Genomic DNA, 20,346 nt, shown 5'->3' with positions numbered 1-20,346 from the left:
ATATTCCTTACATTGGTGATCAGTGGGAAGAATGCCCCTTACATTGGTGTTCAGTGGGAAGAATATTCCTTACATTGGTGATCAGTGGGAAGAATGCCCCTTACATTGGTGATCAGTGGGAAGAATGTTCCTTACATTGGTGATCAGTGGGAAGAATGCTCCTTACATTGGTGGTCAGAGGGAAGAATGTTCCTTACATTGGTGATCAGTGGGAAGAATGCTCCTTACATTGGTGGTCAGAGGGAAGAATGTTCCTTACATTGGTGTTCAGTGGGAAGAATGTTCCTTACATTGGTGATCAGTGAGAAGAATGTTCCTTACATTGGTGATCAGTGGGAAGAATGTTCCTTACATTGGTGTTCAGTGGGAAGAATATTCCTTACATTGGTGATCAGTGGGAAGAATGTTCCTTACATTGGTGGTCAGTGAGAAGAATGTTCCTTACATTGGTGGTCAGTGGGAAGAATGTTCCTTACATTGGTGGTCAGTGAGAAGAATGTTCCTTACATTGGTGGTCAGTGAGAAGAATGTTCCTTACATTGGTGTTCAGTGGGAAGAATATTCCTTACATTGGTGATCAGTGGGAAGAATGTTCCTTACATTGGTGTTCAGTGGGAAGAATGTTCCTTACATTGGTGATCAGTGGGAAGAATGCTCCTTACATTGGTGGTCAGAGGGAAGAATGTTCCTTACATTGGTGTTCAGTGGGAAGAATGTTCCTTACATTGGTGATCAGTGAGAAGAATGTTCCTTACATTGGTGATCAGTGGGAAGAATGTTCCTTACATTGGTGTTCAGTGGGAAGAATGTTCCTTACATTGGTGATCAGTGGGAAGAATGTTCCTTACATTGGTGATCAGTGGGAAGAATGTTCCTTACATTGGTGATCAGTGAGAAGAATGCCCTTATATTGATGTTCAGTGAGAAAAATGTTCCTTATATTGATGTTCAGTGAGAAGAATGCTCCTTACATTGGTGATCAGTGGGAAGAATGTCCCTTACATTGGAGGTCAGTGAGGAGAATATTCCTTACATTGGTGGTCAGTGGGAAGAATGCTCCTTACATTGGTGGTCAGTGAGAAGAATGGGCTTATATTGGTGTTCAGTGGGAAGAATGATCCCTACTGGCTGCCAATGGGAAGAATGCCCCTTACATTGGTGAGATTAGTGTGAGAAGCTCACAGTGTGCAATGAAATCAGAGTAAGCCACTTGAGTCCAGGAGAAGAGCCGGTACAACTGTGGAAAACCAAAAAAGAAGGCTAAAATATTTAAATATATTTAAATATAAAATAAAAAAAATATATAATTATATAAAAATATTTAAATATATAATAATATTTTTGGTTGACTATTTTAGGCCATGATACAATGGAACGGCAAAATTCCCCTTCAACATGGGGAATCTCCTCTGTGCCTTAATTGCTTATCACATTTTATGAGATGAATAAAGCCCTCCGGCTCCACCATGACACGCCGTCTACCGCCGGAGGCTCTGACTCATCCCAGAGACAGGAGAGCGCTCGGCTCCTTCCATGCGGCGGATAGGGATTCAGCGCGGCTCCATCAGTATCTGGCGATTAGGAGGGGAGTTTATGAGCTCATTTTATGGGGCAATAAGGGAGTTTGATGATTATGTAATATGTAACAATAACAATGTTATCTGAGATGCGGGAAACAAAGCAATAACCCCCGACGCCGGATGGAGAAATTTAGATTTTAATGACACCTGACTGTAGACAATTAAATATTCAAATAATAATAATTTACTCCCAGCTGCAGATATTAAACAATGTTTTTGATCATCTCTATAAAGATCCTATGGGAGTCACGTGGCCTCAGAAAGAATGTAATTCAATACCATTATTTAAGGTTTGCTCATCTATGCTTGTGGCAAGGACAGCAGCACCTCCTGAAAAGTGATCATGCGATTGCTGCTGGCAGCTATAGCCACTAGTAATAATGTTCTGCTGGCTGGGAAGGCTCCCTGCACCCCCCCCCCCACTGGCAGAACACAATAGTGCTGCAGGAGACATTCCCCCATCAACACCGTCGTACACCGACTCTTCCGAAAGTCTAGCGTTTTAGAGAATTTTTTCGCGTGTTTGTATGCACGGTTTTGAGCGTTTGTCTACAGCGTTTTTGAGCTTTGCCTTTTTTTTTTTATTTAGCCAACAGAAAAAAATATCATCTGTTTCATAATTTGTTGCTATGTTTTTCAGCTTTGTCATCCACTTTTATTATTTTTTTTTTTCCTTTTTTTTGTAAGGGGTTAAGGATTAGGTTTTAAAGGTTAGGGTTAGGGATAGTTTATTATTATTTATTTATTTATTTATTTTGTTCAGTTAGGGGTTAAGGGTAGGGGTTAGGATTAGTGGTTCATATGAGGGTTGAGGGTAGGGGTTAGGGCTTTTTTATTTATTTATTTTTATTACTTTTTTTTTATTATTTATTATTTAACCACTTCAATACTGGGCACTTTCACCACCTTTCTGCCCAGACCAGTTTTCAGTTGCAGACCAATCTGCCCGATTTGAGCTACAAAAAAAAGCTCCAGAACTTTTTCAACTTCAGGCGTTTGACTTCAGGCGGCTTGGAGTGGAGATGTGAACCAACTCCATAGACAATAATTGTTTTTTTTTTTTCCTCCTGCAGTGTTTTAGAGCTTCAATCTACAAAACACTGAGGTGTGAATGGGGGCCTTATGCCCCGTACACACGGTCGGATTTTCCGACGGAATATGTGCGATCGGAGCTTGTTGTCGGAAATTCCGACCGTGTGTGGGCTCCATCTGACTTTTTCCATCGGAATTTCCGACACACAAAGTTTGAGAGCAGGCTATAAAATTTTCCGACAACAAAATTCGTTGTCGGAATTTCCGATCGTGTGTACACAAATCCGACGCACAAAGTGCCACGCATGCTCAGAATAAATTAAAAGACGAAAGCTATTGGCTACTGCCCCGTTTATAGTCCCGACGTACGTGTTTTACGTCACCGCGTTCAGAACGATCAGATTTTCCGACAAATTTGTGCGACCGTGTGTATGCAAGACAAGTTTGAGCCAACATCCGTCGGAAAAAATCCATGTATTTTTTGTTGTCGGAATGTCTTTTATACTCAGTTGTGACATGACGCTACTTGTATATGAAGACATCGCTTGTATATCAAGTCAAAATTTTGCTTCTCTTGCAAAACGCTCTCGAACCAAGTTACTCTCAAACCAAGGTTTTACTGTATATGTACTTTCGGCTTGAAGGGATTATTATGCTGAATGATCAGATTATGAGGGTGCCTTGTGGAAACAGAGATGTGATCAATAACTTACTGTAACGAAACGTCTCACACTCCGCTTGATTGCTTTCGTCATATACCACTTCCTCCCAGATAGAATATAGATATCAGATATTCCAACCGATCACAAGCACAAAACAAGACGATACTTGTTTGATTGCTGAACATGGACTCTTTTATTTGAGATGACACATAAATATATACACCAGGCTTACAATACATCTGCAACCAGAAACCTAATTAACATGAGCTAATTAACTAATCCCTTAAAGCAGCCGATGTGACTCTATGCCCTCCTGGGCATTGTTATGATTAATCAGGATTTCACTACAGGTCAGACTTGTTGTCACCGAGCTTCACACATTAGTATAAACACAGGACACCTTCTCACAATAGCAGGAGCTAATTACAATGAACAATACAAACTGTGATCTCCCCCTCCTCCTCAGCCTAGTAGGCAACAAACTATAGTAGGAGTAGACTGTCCGGCTCCTACCCAGTTCTAGAGGCCAATGTGATCAGCTATCTCTGATTCACTCCCTGGTCATCTCTCGCCTCGACTACTGCAACTCCCTCCTCATTGGATTACCTTTAAATAGACTATCCCCCCTTCAGTCCATTACGAATGCTGCTGCCAGACTCATTCACCTTACAAACCGTGTCTGCTACCCCTCTCTGCCAATCCCTCCATTGGCTGCCACTCACCCAACGAATTAAATTCAAAATACTAACAATAAGTTACAAAGCCATCCATAACTCTGCCCCCAGCAACATCACTAACCTAGTCTCAACATACCAACCAAATCGCCCTCTTCGTTCCTCCCAAGACCTCCTGCTCTCTAGCTCCCTCGTCACCTCCTCCCATATCCACCTCCAAGACTTCTCCCGAGCCTCGCCCATCCTCTGGAATTCCCTACCCCAATCTGTCAGACTGTCTCCTAATTTATGCACTTTTAGGCGATCCCTGAAAACTTTCCTCTTCAGAGAAGCCTCTCCTGCCTCCATCTAACAACTGCACTATTTTCTCCATTAGCTCATCCCCCACAGCTATTACCCTTTTGTATAACTTGACCCTCCCTCCTAGATTGTAAGCTCTAAGGAGCAGGGCCCTCTGATTCCTCCTGTACTGAATTGTATTGTAAACTGTACTGTCTGCCCTAATGTTGTAAATGCGTAAACTGTCGGCGCTATATAAATCCTGTATAATAATAATAATAATCTCAACTAACATGTTGAGTTCAGACTCAAACAAACCAAGAATAGTGTTAACATACTGTATATCCTGGGAGATATTGTGGATAAATATTACTGTCCCATTTTAAGTAGTCCAAGATATATTTTCTCAGTCTATGACTTAGGCATAAGAGGCGCATGGGGAGCTGAAACATGGGTTTCCCAACCTTTCCAAGGGATTCTTGGTTCCACGGGCCCTCCCGTCACACTTACGAACTTAATATTTCAACTATCGATCGAAATCCACTTTCCCCATATGCTGCATATCAATTCTCGACTATAGATTTAATATTCCCGTTAGGGAAAATAAATAAATCGTTTATCAAAGTGTGTATGGCCCCCAGTGCCGGGACAAGGTCATCCAGCACCCAAGGCAAAGATTCCAAACTACGCCCCCCCTTGCCTTGGGGTTAGGGTCAGGGTGCCCCCATCCCTTCAGTCAATTATTGCACCCAAAAGCAGCTACCCACCCCCTTATCCCGGCCCTTATGGCCACCATAGAACAGATTGTACTATCAGGCTGTGTGGTGCGTCGTTGACCCAGAATAAACATGCAGCAAGTATCTGCATACTGTACGTCTTCCAGCTCAATGACAGGGCAGATTGAAACCAGAGGATCAGTATGACAGACGATTATCGTTTTGAAAAAGGAGGCCAGCGGCCTCCATATCTTTCTCCTGGAAGTTTTCTTGGAAGGGATCGGGAGGAGAGGCGAGGTGTGAGGGTTCTGCACGTTTTCCATAAACAGAAGGATAATCTCCTCTGTAAGAAATGTTCATTTCCAGCGATATCTGTGCACAAGACGGCCGGCTTAGAAACAGAATCATCACCAAGGAATGCGCTGAATGTAAACGGCGAGGGACGGAGCTCATACATCACACGCACAGCGCTCCAGTCATATCTATAACAGCGCATCCGTTATCCCTGTCCGAAAATTCCTTTCCATATATTTCAGCCGCGGGAAGGATGGCGTCGGGAATAGACGCACCAATCACATCCCGCGTCCACGTTGGTAATGAGAGGCGATCGTTCCCATCTTTGTATCAATAATTGCATTATGGATGGATCTCTTCTGCGCCAACAATCCTTAATCGCGTCTGATTGACGCGAGTCGCGCGTTTCTTCTGTATGAAACTGCGTCTCCTCTCATCAACATTTCACAGTCAAACAGATCGAAACAAATTCTATTTCTTCAATATTTGTATTTCTTAAAAATGAAATCATTGTGTTACAGTTTAGGAATTATTATTAATCTATTTATAAAAAAAAAAATTGCATAGCCATTCATCCAATCGATCTACACGTAAATTCGTTCTGTGTGAGTCGTCCAAAAATAAATGTTCTTTAGGCTTTTTCTCTTCTGAAGGGATGTTCTTTTATTATGGGTAGTATATTAACCACTTGAGGACTGGAAGAATTTGCCCCCTTAATGACCAGGCCATTTTTTGCGATTCGGCACTGCGTCACTTTAACTGACAATTTCACAGTCGTACGGCGCTGTACCCAAACATAATTGACGTCCTTTTTTCCCCACAAATAGAGCTTTCTTTTGGTGGTATTTGATCACCTCTGCGGTTTTTATTTTTTGCGCTATAAACAAAAAAAAATAATTAACATTTAGAAAAAAATATATATATTTTTTACTTTTTTGCTATCATAGAAAAAAAAAAAAAATTCTTCAGCAGTTTAGGCCAATATGTATTCTACTTATTTTTGGTAAAAAAAAATCGCAATAAGCTTATATTGATTGGTTAGCGTAAAAAATAGGGGATAGATTTATGGCATTTTTATTATTTATTTTTTTTAATAGTAATGACGGCGATCTGCGATAGCGTGAATGGGTTTCCCATTTATGAACAGCTTGCTTATGGTTGTGTTATGTGATTGTCTACAGCTGATCACATGGTACAGGTAGCCAGGTACTATGTGATTGCTGTGAGCCAATCGCAGATCACAACAGTAAGCAAGCTGTTTATGAATGTAAAGCCAGGTTGTTTATATTAGTGAGGAGGACGCAGAAGCGCCAATCTAAGTGTAGTAAGTAAGGTAAGTTAATACAAGTATGAATACTGGTACTCACAAGGATTAAAACATCAACAGGCATTGAGCACAAAAAGTGCAAGAGTGTCTATGGAGCTTGTACATAAGGATGGTTTCTGTGGTGTGGCACTCGAAAAGGGCTGCGCCGGTGGTTGCTGATGCTTCCTGAAACGCACAGGGAGCCGATGAATGATGTCACTTCCGGGACGCGATGAGGAGAAAGGCAACGCGTTTGCGGAGCCTGCGCTCCTTCTTCAGGCCTAGCCAGTGCCATTTTGGATGAGGGCTTATAAGGAGTAGAGCCGCTGCCGCTGGGTCTTAAAGTCCCGCGGCTTATGATACACCTACAATGCAATTTCTATGGAAATATATTGTTATCATGTGATCGCTATGACCAATCATAGCAATCACATGATACTCGTTTACCGATAACAGCAATTCTGTCCAAAAGGAGCGCTCTCGGTACCTAGAGGAGACACAATCCCATATAATATATATATATATATATATATATATATATATATATATATATATATACGTGACTGAGCCTGCAGCTGCCACCCTGCCGCAGTAAATTTACTGTGGTGGGGCGGCAAGTGGTTAAAAAAAATTTGCATAGCCATTCACCCAGTGAATCTGCATATACATTCATTCTGCGTGAACTGGGCAAAAATGAATGTTCTTTATGAATTATGAATGTTTTCTCTTCTGACGGAATATTCTTTTGTTATGGGCAGTATATTAAATACCATGTTTTGGCCACTAGATGGAGCAGAAGAGCATACTTCTTTGTACCATGAGATACAATGTAACAATTCTAGAGAAATCTAGAGAGAATTATCAAATAAATGTAACTAATGTTTACACTTATTTTCAAATTAACTTATTTTCAAACATTCTGAAGAATTGTTACATTGTATCTCTTGCTACAAAGATATATTCTTCTTCCTTTGCGCCTCCGCTCCATCTAGTAGACATATTGTAATATTTCACCACTTAAGGATTTTGCCCCCTTAATGCCAATGCCATTTTTTGCAATACGGCACTGCGGCGCTTTAACTGACAATTGCGCGGTCGTGCGACGCTGTACCTTTTTTTCCCACAAATAGAGCTTTCTTTTGGTGGTGTTTGATCACCGCTGCAGTTTTTATTTTTTGCGCTATAAACAAAAAAAGAGCGACAATTTTGAAAAAAACAGAACAAAAATTTTTTTTTCACTTTCTGCTATAATATATATCCCAAAAAATATATATAAAAAACTCTTTTATTCATCAGTTTAGGCCGATATGTATTCTTCTACATACAGAAGATCTCTGACACCTCCCCTGTCAGAACGGGGATCCCCCTTGTTTACATAGGCAGATCCCCGTTCTGCCTTTGTACACCGAGATCGTGGGTCGCTGGCGGACATCGAGTCTGCCAGCTTCGTGGGCGCGATCTCGCAGGGCGCAGTGGGTCCGCTATATCACTTAAACGAGCTGACGTACAATGACGGTTGATTCCCGGTATCCTGCCACCTTGGCATAGTACAACTGCGGCGTGGGGTCGGGAAGCAGTTAAAGCAGTAATAAACCCCAAACCAAAAATGTAATATATTGTAGCTTAGCAATCGTTAGAGGTGGTGGCTGCATTCGTTTTCTTTTTAGGCTTTTTCCCCTGGTGATCTGGCCAGTTACCTCCTGTATTTGAGTGCCCCCACTCTGGATGAAGGAGCACAGGGGGCACCTTTGGACAGCAGCATTGTTAGTCGGGGGGGGGGGTTGTTAGATGGACTAGCAGATTTAGATACACTAACAAAATGAAGCCAAACTCCAACTATATAAGTAGCTACAGGAACTGTTTTGTTTTTTCCTTTTATTTTTATTATTATTATTATACAGGGTTTATGTAGTGCTCAGTGCTTTACAATGTGAAGACGGATATTAAAGTTACAATACAAGAGGAATCAGAGGGTCCGCCTCATTAGAGCTTTACAATCTAAGAGGGAGGGTCAAGTGATACAAAATGTAATAACCTTTTAAAGGTTTTACCTAATTTTTTTTACATCTGGAGGAGAGTTTGTTCTTTTGAAAAAGCCTGCAGTCACTATATCTGGTCATATCTGGTCAATTGCATGGAAATGCAATTACTTTAGTAAATATAAACTGCTAAATACCTTTTCTCATCAGCAGTAGAAATGTGCGGTTCGTTTCGTTCCAAATAAATATTTGAGAAATTTTTCGTTTTTCGGAGGTTCAGATATATCCGAAGACCCAAATTACAGTGTAAATGAAGCGCCGCTCCGAATAACGAAATTAAATTTGTCCGAATTTCTGAAATTCTATTTGAAATTCGAAACTAATTTTACATCGAATTCCATCTGTAAACACATTTCTGAAATCAAAGACTGTGTGTGTTATTAGAGTACCATATTGAAATAATGCTGTTTTTGTTAAGCCAACGTGATTTAGGTTCAATAAATTTTTATTGTTTTCAACATAAATTTAAACAGAACGAAGCAAGAACAGGACCAGGTGCCTAAAATATAAAAAAGAAGGAGGACACTCCTATGGCCACATCCATATAAATTGTATGTCATAAGAAAAAAAGAGGGGGAGGGGTTCAAACAAGGAACCCCTAAACTGACTTTAGAGGCACAACAAACCTAAAAGAGCGTAGTCAAAATAACAATATAATAAATTTTATTAAATATAAATGCATACAAAACAAAGACATTGACAAAAGGTAATAAAAAATCATCTATATGAAAATATACATGATATAAACCCCGATGTGTCTACGCGTTTCATAGAGAACTTCTTCAGGACACGTTCAGGTTTCAGTTAATACAAAAGAGGGTCTCACTTATAAGGAGGCTTTCAACCAGTGGTAATTCAAATTTATTAGAGTATGGACGTCAAGGTCTTGTCAATAGAGGTAGATAACCATCAACTGTCTCCATCTACAACCAATCTCGGGGTTCATTTCCAGCAAAGAAAGAGCCAAAAAGGTTGTCATTAATAGGTAGTAACATTCCATCATCCATAGAAGGGCACCAAACAGCCCATAGACCGTGTCTGCTCAATGGTTCATGTGGAACCGTGCAAATACACTGAGAGAGCTTCTGGTTAGATTGGATGTAAGTCCCCAGGAGGATACAGGGATGAACATCTCTACGAAACGCGTAGACGCATCGGGGTTTATATCATGTATATTTTCATATAGATGATTTTTTATTACCTTTTGTCAATGTCTTTGTTTTGTATGCATTTATATTTAATAAAATGTATTATATTGTTATTTTGACTATGCTCTTTAAGGTTTGTTGTGCCTCTAAAGTCCGTTCAGGGGTTCCTTGTTTGAACCCCTTCCCCTCTTTTTTTCTTAGGACCAGGTGCCCGACAAAAGGCATTATGGTCTAACAAGTTCGAATTATACAAAAAATGTAATGCATTTTATGTCATACATTTAGGTAGCTTGAGCATAAGTCATTGAGGTAAAATTTCAAACGTAGTACGTAGTAGTGCAACTTCTATCCAAATGTGATTTAAAGAGTCATTGTAATCATTTGATTTGTTTGTTCACTTTATTACATTTGAATTAAAAAAAATAAAAAAATCGAAAGTTTTCGATTTGACTGATTCAAAATGTATCGTTTCGAATCGAAAAAAAAAAAATAGGTAAATTCGAAGAAAATTCGAAAAAGACATAAAACGAATTCCGAATACAAATTGAACAAATGAACCTAATTTAACCATTTGCCGCCCGCCATATAGCAAAATGACGGCGGCAAAGTGGTTTGATATCCTGGCCGGACGTCATATGACGTTGTCAGGATATCAAGCCGTTGCAACACCGATCTCGGTAAAGAGTCTCTGATGGAGACTCTTTACCACGTGATCAGTCATGTCCAATCACTGCTGATTACCATGTAAACAGGAAGAGCCGTTGATCAGCTTTTCCTCACTCACGTCTGTTAGATGCGAGAAGAGGAGAGCCGATCGGCTGCTCCTCTGACAGGGGGGGTCTGTGATGATTGATTATCAGAGGATGCCCACAGTGGACCACGAGGGATGCCACCAGGACCACCAGGGATGTCACCACCAGGTATGCCACCCTAGACCACCAGGGATGCCAATCAGTTTCCACAATGGATGCCAATCAGTGCCTACAATGGGCATCACTGATTGGCAGGCATTATTGTTTGGCACTGATTGGCATCCATCAGTACCATTTATTAGTGTACATCAGTGCCCATTAGTGAAGGAGAAAACTTACTTATTTACAAAGTTTTGTAACAGAAACAAAAAAATAAAAAAACATCAGTGCCACCTATGTGTACCCATCAGTGCCGCATATTAGTGCCCATCTTCAGTGCCCATCAGTGCCACCTCATCAGTGCCACCTCATTGGTGTCACCTCATCTGTGCCCATCATTGCCGCCTTATCAGTGCCCGTCAGTGCAGCCCCATCAGTACCCATCAGTGAAGGAGAAAACGTACTTATTTACATTTTTTTTTCAAAATTTTCGGTCTTTTTTTTATTTGTTTAGCTGAAAATAAAAAATCCCAGAGGTGATCAAATACCACCAAAAGAAAGCTCTATTTGTGGGAACAAAATGATAAAAATGTAGTTTGGGTACAGTGAGGGATGACCGCGCAATTATCATTCAAAGTGCGACAGCACTGAAAGCTGAAAATTGGCCTGGGCAGGAAGGTGTATAAGTGCCCGGTATTGAAGTGGTTAAAAGAAACAAAATAACTAGATTAACGAATCTAAACAAAACAAAACAAATTTTTTCATCATGCACATGTCTAATCAGCAGTATATAGCAGTCTTCTATCAGTGTCTGGTTAAAGCTTGTAGGAGGAGTTTTCATTCTCCCCTGACTGTCCTATGGGACTGCAGGACCCCTGACCTTCTGTCTGGACAGTGCTGATTGGTCCTGTGCTGATCACATTCACCCTCCAAAAAAAAAAACTCTCTAGTAATACACACCAAACTGAACATGTGTAGCTTGCCCCCAAGGCTCTGTTCTATCAGCAGATAGATTGGGGACTCTGAAAGAAAGGGAGGGTCAGAGAAGACAGGATGAAACAGCTTTTTCTACACAGAGGATTAACCCCTTAGGATCCACAGTGAGTATAACAAACATGCTTTACTGCATATACGGACTGATTTTACCGTTGTGGGTTTAGTAACACTTTAACAATTTCCCTTAGAGCAGGGATATGCAATTAGCGGACCTCCAGCTGTTGCAAAACTACAAGTCCCATCATGCCTCTGCTTGTCATGCTTGTAGCTGTCAGAGTCTTGCTATGCATCATGGGACTTGTAGTTCTGCAACAGCTGGAGGTCCGCTAATTTCATATCCCTGCCTTAGAGGATCAATAAAGGATTCTGATAGATATCACATTGTGGTAATTTGATGGTAACATTTTGTATCCCTTCCCCTGAAGAATGACTAAACCTTTCTTGATTTATACATTTCAGGTGTGTACTGCAACGGGGTATTTGACCAGTTTGCCTGCTGGCCGTTCTCCCCTCCCGGTAATGTGTCGGTGGCCTGTCCGTGGTATCTGCCCCTGAGGGATGACGGTACGGAGTCTGAATGAGTCAGATCAGTTTATTAATGATTTTTTTTTCTATCTTTTTATGTGAATTAGCATGATTTAAGGTCAGATTACATTGTAAATACACTGCTCAAAAAAATTAAAGGAACACTTTTTAATCAGAGTATGGCATCAAGTCAATGAAACTCCAGAGATATTGATCTGGTCAGGTAAGTAGCAGAGGAGGTTGTTCATCAGTTTCAGCTGCTTTGGTGTTAATGATGCACTAGATAGGCAACAATGAGACAACCTCCAAAACAGGAATGGTTTTTACAGGTGGAGGCCACTGACATTTTTTTTCACCTACTCATCTTTTCTGACTGTTTTTCACTAGTTTTGTATTTGGCTAGGGTCAGTGTCACTACTGGTAGTATGAGGCCATACCTGGACCCTATAGTAGTTGCACAGGTGGTCCCAACTCCTCCAGGATGGCACATCCATACGTGCCATTGCCAGAAGGTTTGCTTTGTCTCCCAGCACAGTCTTAAGAGCATGGAGGAGATTCCAGGAGACAGGCAGTTACTCTTTCGAGAGCTGGATAGGGCTGTAGAAGGTCCTTAACCCATCAGCAGGACCGGTATCTGCTCCTTTGTGTAAGGAGGAGCAGGGTGAGCACTGCCAGAGCCCTACACAATGACCTCCAGCAGGCCACCGGTGTAAATGTCTGACCAAACAATCAGAAACAGACTTCATGAGGGTGGCCTGAGGGCCCGACTTCCTCTAGTCGGCCCTGTGCTCACTGCCCGGCACCGAGGAGCTCGATTGGCTTTTGCCATTGAACACCAGGATTGGCAGGTCCGCCACTGGCGCCCTGTGCTTTTCACAGAGCAGGTCCACCCTGAGCACATGTGACCGACATGAAAGGGTCTGGAGAAGACGTGGAGAACGTTATGCTGCCTGTAACATCGTTCAGCGTGACCGGTTTGGTGGTGGGTCAGTGATGGTCTGGGGTGGCATATCCATAGGAGGGATGCACAGACCTCTACAGGCTAGACAGTGGCACCCTGACTGCTATTAGGTATCAAAATGAAATCCTTGGAGCCATTGTCAGACCCTACGCTGGTGCAGTGGGTCCTGGGTTCCTCCTGGTGCACGACAATGCCCGGCCTCATGTGGCGAGAGTATGCAGCCAGTTCCTGGAGGATGAAGGAATTTATACCATTGAATGGCCCCCACCTGACCTAAATCCAGTAGAAAACCTCGGGGACATTCTGTTTCGGTCCATCGGACAGCACCAGGTTGCACCTCAGTCTGTTCAGGAGCTCAGTGATGTCCTGGTCCAGATCTGTGAGGAAACACCCCAGGACACCATCCGTCGTCTCATTAGGAGCATTCCCCGACATCGTCAGACATGCATACAAGAATGTGGGGGCCAAACTACTGAGGACCATTATGAGTTGCTGCAATGAAATTTCAGCAAAATGGACTCGCCCGCTACATCATATTTTCACTTTGATTTTCTGGGTGTCTTTAAATTCAGCCCTCTGTAGCTTAAAAATTATCATTTCCATCAAACAATGTGGCATCCTTTCATTCCTAACACATTACCCCGTCCATAGCAGCATAGGCGGGCGCGCCGGGTGTGCCGGGTGTGCCTGTGTGCTGCGCAGAATCCCCCTGCTGCTTGGCTGCAGAGAAAGGGATTGGGGAATCTCTGTCCTCAGTCCCTTTCTCAAATGTGAGACATCAGGGATCTGTTTAGACCCTTGATATTTCACCAAACCCTCCCAATGAGGCTCTTAAAAAAAAAATAGTAAAAAAAAATAAATAAATAAAAAAAAATAATGATAATAAAATTGTAAAAAGTTCTAATAAAAAAATCAATAAACATAAACTACTGACACCGTCCAATGCTAAACTGACACCAACCTCTGCCCTACTGACATTGTGCATTGTGTGAGTATGTGTATATATATATATAGATATAAATATAGATCTATCTATCTATCTATCTATCTATCTATCTATCTATCTATCTATCTATCTATCTATCTATCTATCTATCTATAGATATATATATCTATATCTATATATAGATAGATATATCTATCTATATATATCTATAGATATAGATATATATATCTATCTATATATAGATATATATATCTATATATAGATATATTTATTTTGAAGCCCTGGCTGCCATTCTGAAAAGCGCTCTATGGTGGATCACTTTTCAGAGGGAGGCTGGACCTAATTTGCGTCTGTTGTAACCCTGAAAAGCTCTGCACCACCATGCGGGTACTGAGCTTGCAGGGTGGTTGTAGCGCGGCCCCCATTCACTTGAATCGGTTACATTTGGTGGCGGTACTGTGTGACCTGTAGTGTCATTTTTTTCTGCGGTCGCAAAGGAAACCGGGGCAGTGGAATTCGTACCACTGTTGTGGTTTAAAGTGGACCTTCACTCTCCCAATTAACATTGATTATTTTTAATCCTTGTGCTGCTAGCATTAGTAAATAGATAGGAATATATATCATATTTACTCGTTTTAAACTTTTTTTTTTTTTTTACATTTCCTCAGTTACTTCCTGGTTTCTTGCCTAGGCAAATGACGTCATACATCCTGGGAGACTTCAGGAGGGGAGGGAGGCAGAGAGGTTTTGTCAGCTAAGCATACTCCTGAGCTCCTGCATGCATGCCTGAGCTAAGGGTAGATGGATTCTAGGAAGCAAATGCTACGTGAATCATCTGCCCTTACTCAAGATATTGGGGGAGGGTGGGGGGTTTAAAGTGATTTCTCAACAAAATAAAGCATGGAGGGATGGATGGAGGGATGAGTTTGCTTTGATTATTAAAAATGAATAAAATAGTCAGATACACGAGACGCCGTGATGTAAATGTTTTGTTTAGTAGATCTGTCCCCATAAATGACCCGAATCATAAGAGAGCCGGGCGATGGCGTGTGCGTCTGTTCTGCGATGTGGCGCTGTGACACGGATACATCTGTGTACATTCCATGTTTTTTCTCTCTTCATGTTTGAAGGTCGGCCATCTATTTCCAGCCTTTGCCTTCAGGGGATCATGTGACCGCGCCCTGACCCGCCGACCTCCCACTTACATCACATACAGAATAATTACATGCGGCATAAATTTCCATAATGCAGGAAATCAAATATTTATCCTGAAAACGACACGTGTCCTCCAGATGTATAGAGAGTCCGATCTCTTCACCTCCACGGGAAACGTCTGAGCGGGAAAATACGCTTACACCGCGCCAATGTGTCATCTATAACAGGGGTCTCCAAACTTTCTAAACAAAGGGCCAGTTTACTGTCCTTCAGACTTTAGGGGGGCCGGACTATGGGCAGAAGAAAATGTTCTGGCGTCAGTGGGAATAAACAATGCCCCATCATTGATATTAGTTGGAGGAATAGTGACCCATCATTGGTATTAGTTGGAGGAATAGTGCCCCATCATTGGTATCGGTGGGAGGAATAGTGCCCCATCGTTGGTATCAATGGGAGAAATAGTGCCCCATCATTGGTATCGGTGGGAGGAATAGTGCCCCATCATTGATATCAGTGGGAGGAATAGTGCCCCATCATTGGTATCAGTGGGAGGAATAGTGCCCCATCATTGGTATCAATGGGAGAAATAGTGCCCCATCATTGATATCGGTGGGAGGAATAGTGCCTCATCATTGGTATCAGTGGGAGGAATAGTGCCCCATCATTGGTATCAGTGGGAGGAATAGTGCCCCATCATTGGTATCAATGGGAGGAATAGTGCCCCATCATTGGTATCAGTGGGAGGAATAGTGCCCCATCATTGGTATCAGTGGGAGGAATAGTGCCCCATCATTGGTATCAGTGGGAGGAATAGTGCCCCATCATTCGTATCAATGGGAGGAATAGTTCCCCATCATTGGTGTCAGTGAGAGGAATAGTTCCCCATCATTGGTGTCAGTGGGAGGAATAGTGCCTTATCATTGGTATTGGTGGGAGGAATAGTGCCCCATCATTGGTGTCAGTGGGAATAGTGCCCCATAATTGGTGTCAGTGGGAATAGTGCCCCATCATTGGTATCAATGGGAGAAATAGTGCCCCATCATTGGTGTCAGTGGGAGGAATAGTGCCTCATCATTAGTATCAGTGAGAGGAATAGTGCCCCATCATTGGTATCAGTTGGAGGAATAGTGCCCCATCATTGGTGTCAGTGGGAGGAATAGTGCCCCATCATTGGTATCAGTAACAGGAATAGTGCCCCATCATTGGTGTCAGTGGGAGGAATAGTGTCCCATCATTGGTATCAGTTGGAGGAATAGTGCCCCATCATTGGTATCAATGGGAGAAATAGTGCCCCATCATTGGTGTCAGTGGGAGGAATAGTGCCCCATCATTGGTGTCAGTGGGAGGAATAGTGCCCCATCATTGGTGTCAGTGGGAGGAATAGTGCCCCATCATTGGTGTCAGTGGGAGGAATAGTGCCCCATCATTGGTGTCAGTGGGAGGAATAGTGCCCCAAGGGTCAGATAAAAGCAGGTGAAGGGTGGCAGTTTGGAGACCACGGCTCTATAGCAAGAAATAGTCCAGAGAAGAACCTGTGAGGTCAATATAAATAAGTTCTATATTTCAGAAGTGACATCATCACTCTCCAGATATAAGTTATATTACACATTAGAAGGAGAGGTTGCTCTCCGGCAGTGAGCGGTGATTTGGAGATATCGGGATGTGGGTCACGTCGGTATTACAATCATTCTATACACACATTTTATTTCCTATCTGCCTAAATGAGGAAATCGATATATGGATCGGCTCATTATACATAATGGGGGAGGCCGGTGCCGGGATCATTTCATCAGGCAGACAAATAGCCTCAATATCAGTAAATGTCACAATGACGGATTCCTCGGCCGCTCTCAGATAGAGACATCGGAATATTCGTCTGTCAGCAGATAGAGATCCAACAGATTCATGTCTCGGGCAAAAGAGTGACCAATCAGAAAGCATCTTTTATTATTTAAAAAAAAAAATCATTTTTATAATTTTGTACAATTTGTACTTTTTTTCATTTTTTTTAGTGGCCCCTTTATGGGGCTTTGGTGAAATATCAACGGTCTAAACAGACCCCTGATCAGTGGTGGGTGGTGCTTCATTTTTTTTACAGGGGGGCAAGCAAACCTGTTCGCCTCAGGCTCCAATCATGTTCCTAAAAAAAAAAAAAAAAAAAAACTCATAGAAATCTATGTGTCCGGCGCCCCGCATGGAGATTGGGGGGTGGCACATAGAGATTAGAGGGGGGCGGCGCCCATGCGCCCCTTATGGACCGGCCGCCGCTGCCCCTGATGTCTCACTTTTTGAGACAGAGAAAGGCACTAAGGACAGAGATTCCCCAGTCCCTTTCTCTGCGGTTTACTATGTTTCAGTTAAGAATGAAGACAGGAGCGATCGGTACAGATCCCTCACTGTGTTCATTCAGAAAAAGAAGGGGCCGGTTAATTAAATAATTACCAGCCCCTTCACCGCTCCTGAGAGGAGAGAAGTAAAGCTGGCAGCATCACAGAAGGGAGACAGGAAGTAGGGGAATCGGCAGGGCATGGGTGATTAGGGTGTGCCCAGGCACATCCGGCACACCCTGTGCGCACGCCTATGATGGTGACCCTGGTTGATGCCTGAACAAATATGGCACTGTCCTTCTGGAAGGAAAATCAGATGAAGGCATTGTCAGGGGGAGTACTGTGCTCCACTAAACATGGAAAAGGTTTCCGATGACAGCATAGCTCCCAACTGTCCCTGATTTCGAGGGACTGTCCCTGATTTGTAGCAATGTCCCTCTGTCCCTCATTCCTCCTCATTTGTCCCTCATTTTGGTCTGATCCATATAGCTGTATATAAAATGCACTTTTTATCTTTCAAAAAGTGTTTCCCAGTGCTAAACCTTTTTTCCAAATTCCTAATCCCTGCATTTGTAAATTTTAAAAGCCAATATAAAGGAATAGTAGTGGTAAAAAAAAAGCCCTTGTGAATTTAATTAACCTTTTTTCTTGGGTTAATTCTCCTTTAAGGGGGTGTGACAGGGGGCGTGTCCTATGCCTACATACGTTTGCTGGTAGGTGTCCCTCATTCCCATCTCAAAATGTTGGGAGGTATGTCAGACAGGTCCACTTTGATGTCCCGATTTTCTGCTGTCACATTATCGGGGTGCAATAGTTCTAGGGGTGATTACATCTGTGTCTGCATGCTTTGTTGCAGGGAACACCGGCTACGCGTACAGGCTCTGCACCGACAACGGGACTTGGCAGTGGGACGCAAACAGGTCGGAGTTTTGGCGCGATGTCACGGAATGTTCTGCGAAAATTAACTCCATTCCGGTGAGTCTGACTTGTTTCTCTTCTGCCTTAATCCCGGGATTACTCCGAGCTGTAGATGTGTTATATCTCCAAACCCCAGACCCCACCATGGACCGTGCAGGCAGCATAACAGACAACGGGCTACAAAATCATATTAAAATCATATTAATATGACCGAAAAGGAGCAAACCGGTTCATCTGGACTATCTAGTTATCTATGTATATAGAGAGAGGAAAAATGGGATTTTTAAGGTGCAGATTAATTCGAAGTAAATTATATAAGAAAATTATAAATTATATAAGAAAAAAAAATTATTTTAGAAAAAATAAAAAAATGTATTAAAACACAGCAATTGGCAAGTACAAATCAACAAGATTATATGGATACAGCATAGAAAGATAGAATTCCCAACATGTTTCACCCATACGGGCTTCTTCGGGTGATGCTGTCCAGCTAGAGGTACAAGCCTTCTATTAAAAAAACATATACATACAATAATTACATTAGCAATTCATTCATAACCATAGTAGCATACCTTCATATACTATGGTTATGAATGAATTGTTAATGTAATTATTGTATGTATATGTTTTTTCAATAGAAGGCTTGTACCTCTAGCTCAGGGGTAGGCAACCTGGGGCCCTCCAGCTGTTGCAGAACTACAATTCCCATCATGCTTCTGGGAGAAATTGTAACTGCCAGCCTTGCAATGCCTCATGGGAAATGTAGTTCCACAACAGCTGGAGGGCCCCAGGTTGCCTACCCCTGCTCTAGCTGGACAGCATCCCCTGAAGAAGCCTGCTATATGGGTGAAACCTGTTGGGAGTTCTATCTTTCTATGTTGTACCATTATAATCTTGTTGATTTGTACTTGCCAATTGCTGTGTTTTTTATACATTTAAAAAGAAAAAAAATTCTTATATAATTTAGTTGTTACTACTTTTCGAATTAATCTGCACCTTAAAAATCCCATTTTCCTCTCTCTATACATAATCTATCAAGGGATGTGGTGCTATTATTAAGTTGATCTGTCTGTGATCAAAAAACTCCTATCTAGTTATCTACTCACTGCCATTGACAGGTAGGGGTCCCTCCCCCCCACTGCAGAATAGAGTGTAGGCAGGGCCCCTGTATGTGGGACCCAATAGGGATCCTGTATTTAGGATGTGGAGGATTATGGGGAACAAGATTCCCTAAATGAGAAAATATAACACTTATTATTGTTATCTAAAGCTGAACTCCGGTATATAAAAAGATACAGCTCTGTAATCATTAATACATCATTATAAGGTGTATTCTAATAAAAGCAGAGCTCTTCATCCTGCAAAACGGCATTTGTTCTGAATGAATGGGGGCAAAATTGAATGTTATTAGGCATCCCCCCAGGTCGAATGTTATATGTTCATAAAGAATAGAGTAAAATCAGAAAAATACCACATTGTTACCACTAGATGGAGCTGATGATCATAGGAAATAAATACTCCTTTAATATGATTGTCCATCTAGTGACCAAAGTGTGGTATTTCACTCCAGTCACATATCGGCAACACCAGTGACACCTCCAAAGCAGGAGCATTTTTCTTCCACTGCTAATAACATTCAATCCTGACAGCATTCATATGAAACGTATGTACATCCAGTTTCACAAAATGAATAGCTCTGCAGATTTTTTTTTTTATGAATACACCGCTAAACGCAAGTTTAAAATGCAGTCAGTGAAGACATCCAAATCTAGCCAGGCTTTGGCCTCTTGCGGCCCCTGTACGGCACGTCTGGAGTGTGAAGAAGCAGTACAAGAAGCCAATCAGTACTGACAAAAAGCAAGGCTGGTGGGAGGAGAGAAAACCCGATCACTGTGTTGCTTTTCCTTTCACTGTCCAGTCACAGGTTGGGGGCTGGT

The 20,346-nt window shown here is 42.0% G+C and overlaps 1 protein-coding gene across 1 annotated transcript in view; it reads left to right on the top strand.

Moving 5' to 3' along the window:
• Nucleotides 1-20,346, top strand: part of GLP2R (glucagon like peptide 2 receptor) — a gene marked incomplete at its 5' end in the record, with an annotated part of 144,815 nt that overhangs the window by 74,825 nt on the left and 49,644 nt on the right. The window contains 2 exon segments of the mRNA XM_073606793.1: nucleotides 12,037-12,141; nucleotides 18,348-18,466. Coding sequence (XP_073462894.1) covers nucleotides 12,037-12,141; nucleotides 18,348-18,466 — 224 coding nt within the window.

This window comes from Aquarana catesbeiana, linkage group LG12 (genome assembly GCF_042186555.1).
Source record: "Aquarana catesbeiana isolate 2022-GZ linkage group LG12, ASM4218655v1, whole genome shotgun sequence".
Classification (NCBI taxonomy): Eukaryota; Metazoa; Chordata; class Amphibia; order Anura; family Ranidae; genus Aquarana; species Aquarana catesbeiana.
Note: the sequence above shows the minus strand (reverse complement) of the source record. Positions and strands in the feature narration are given on the sequence as shown.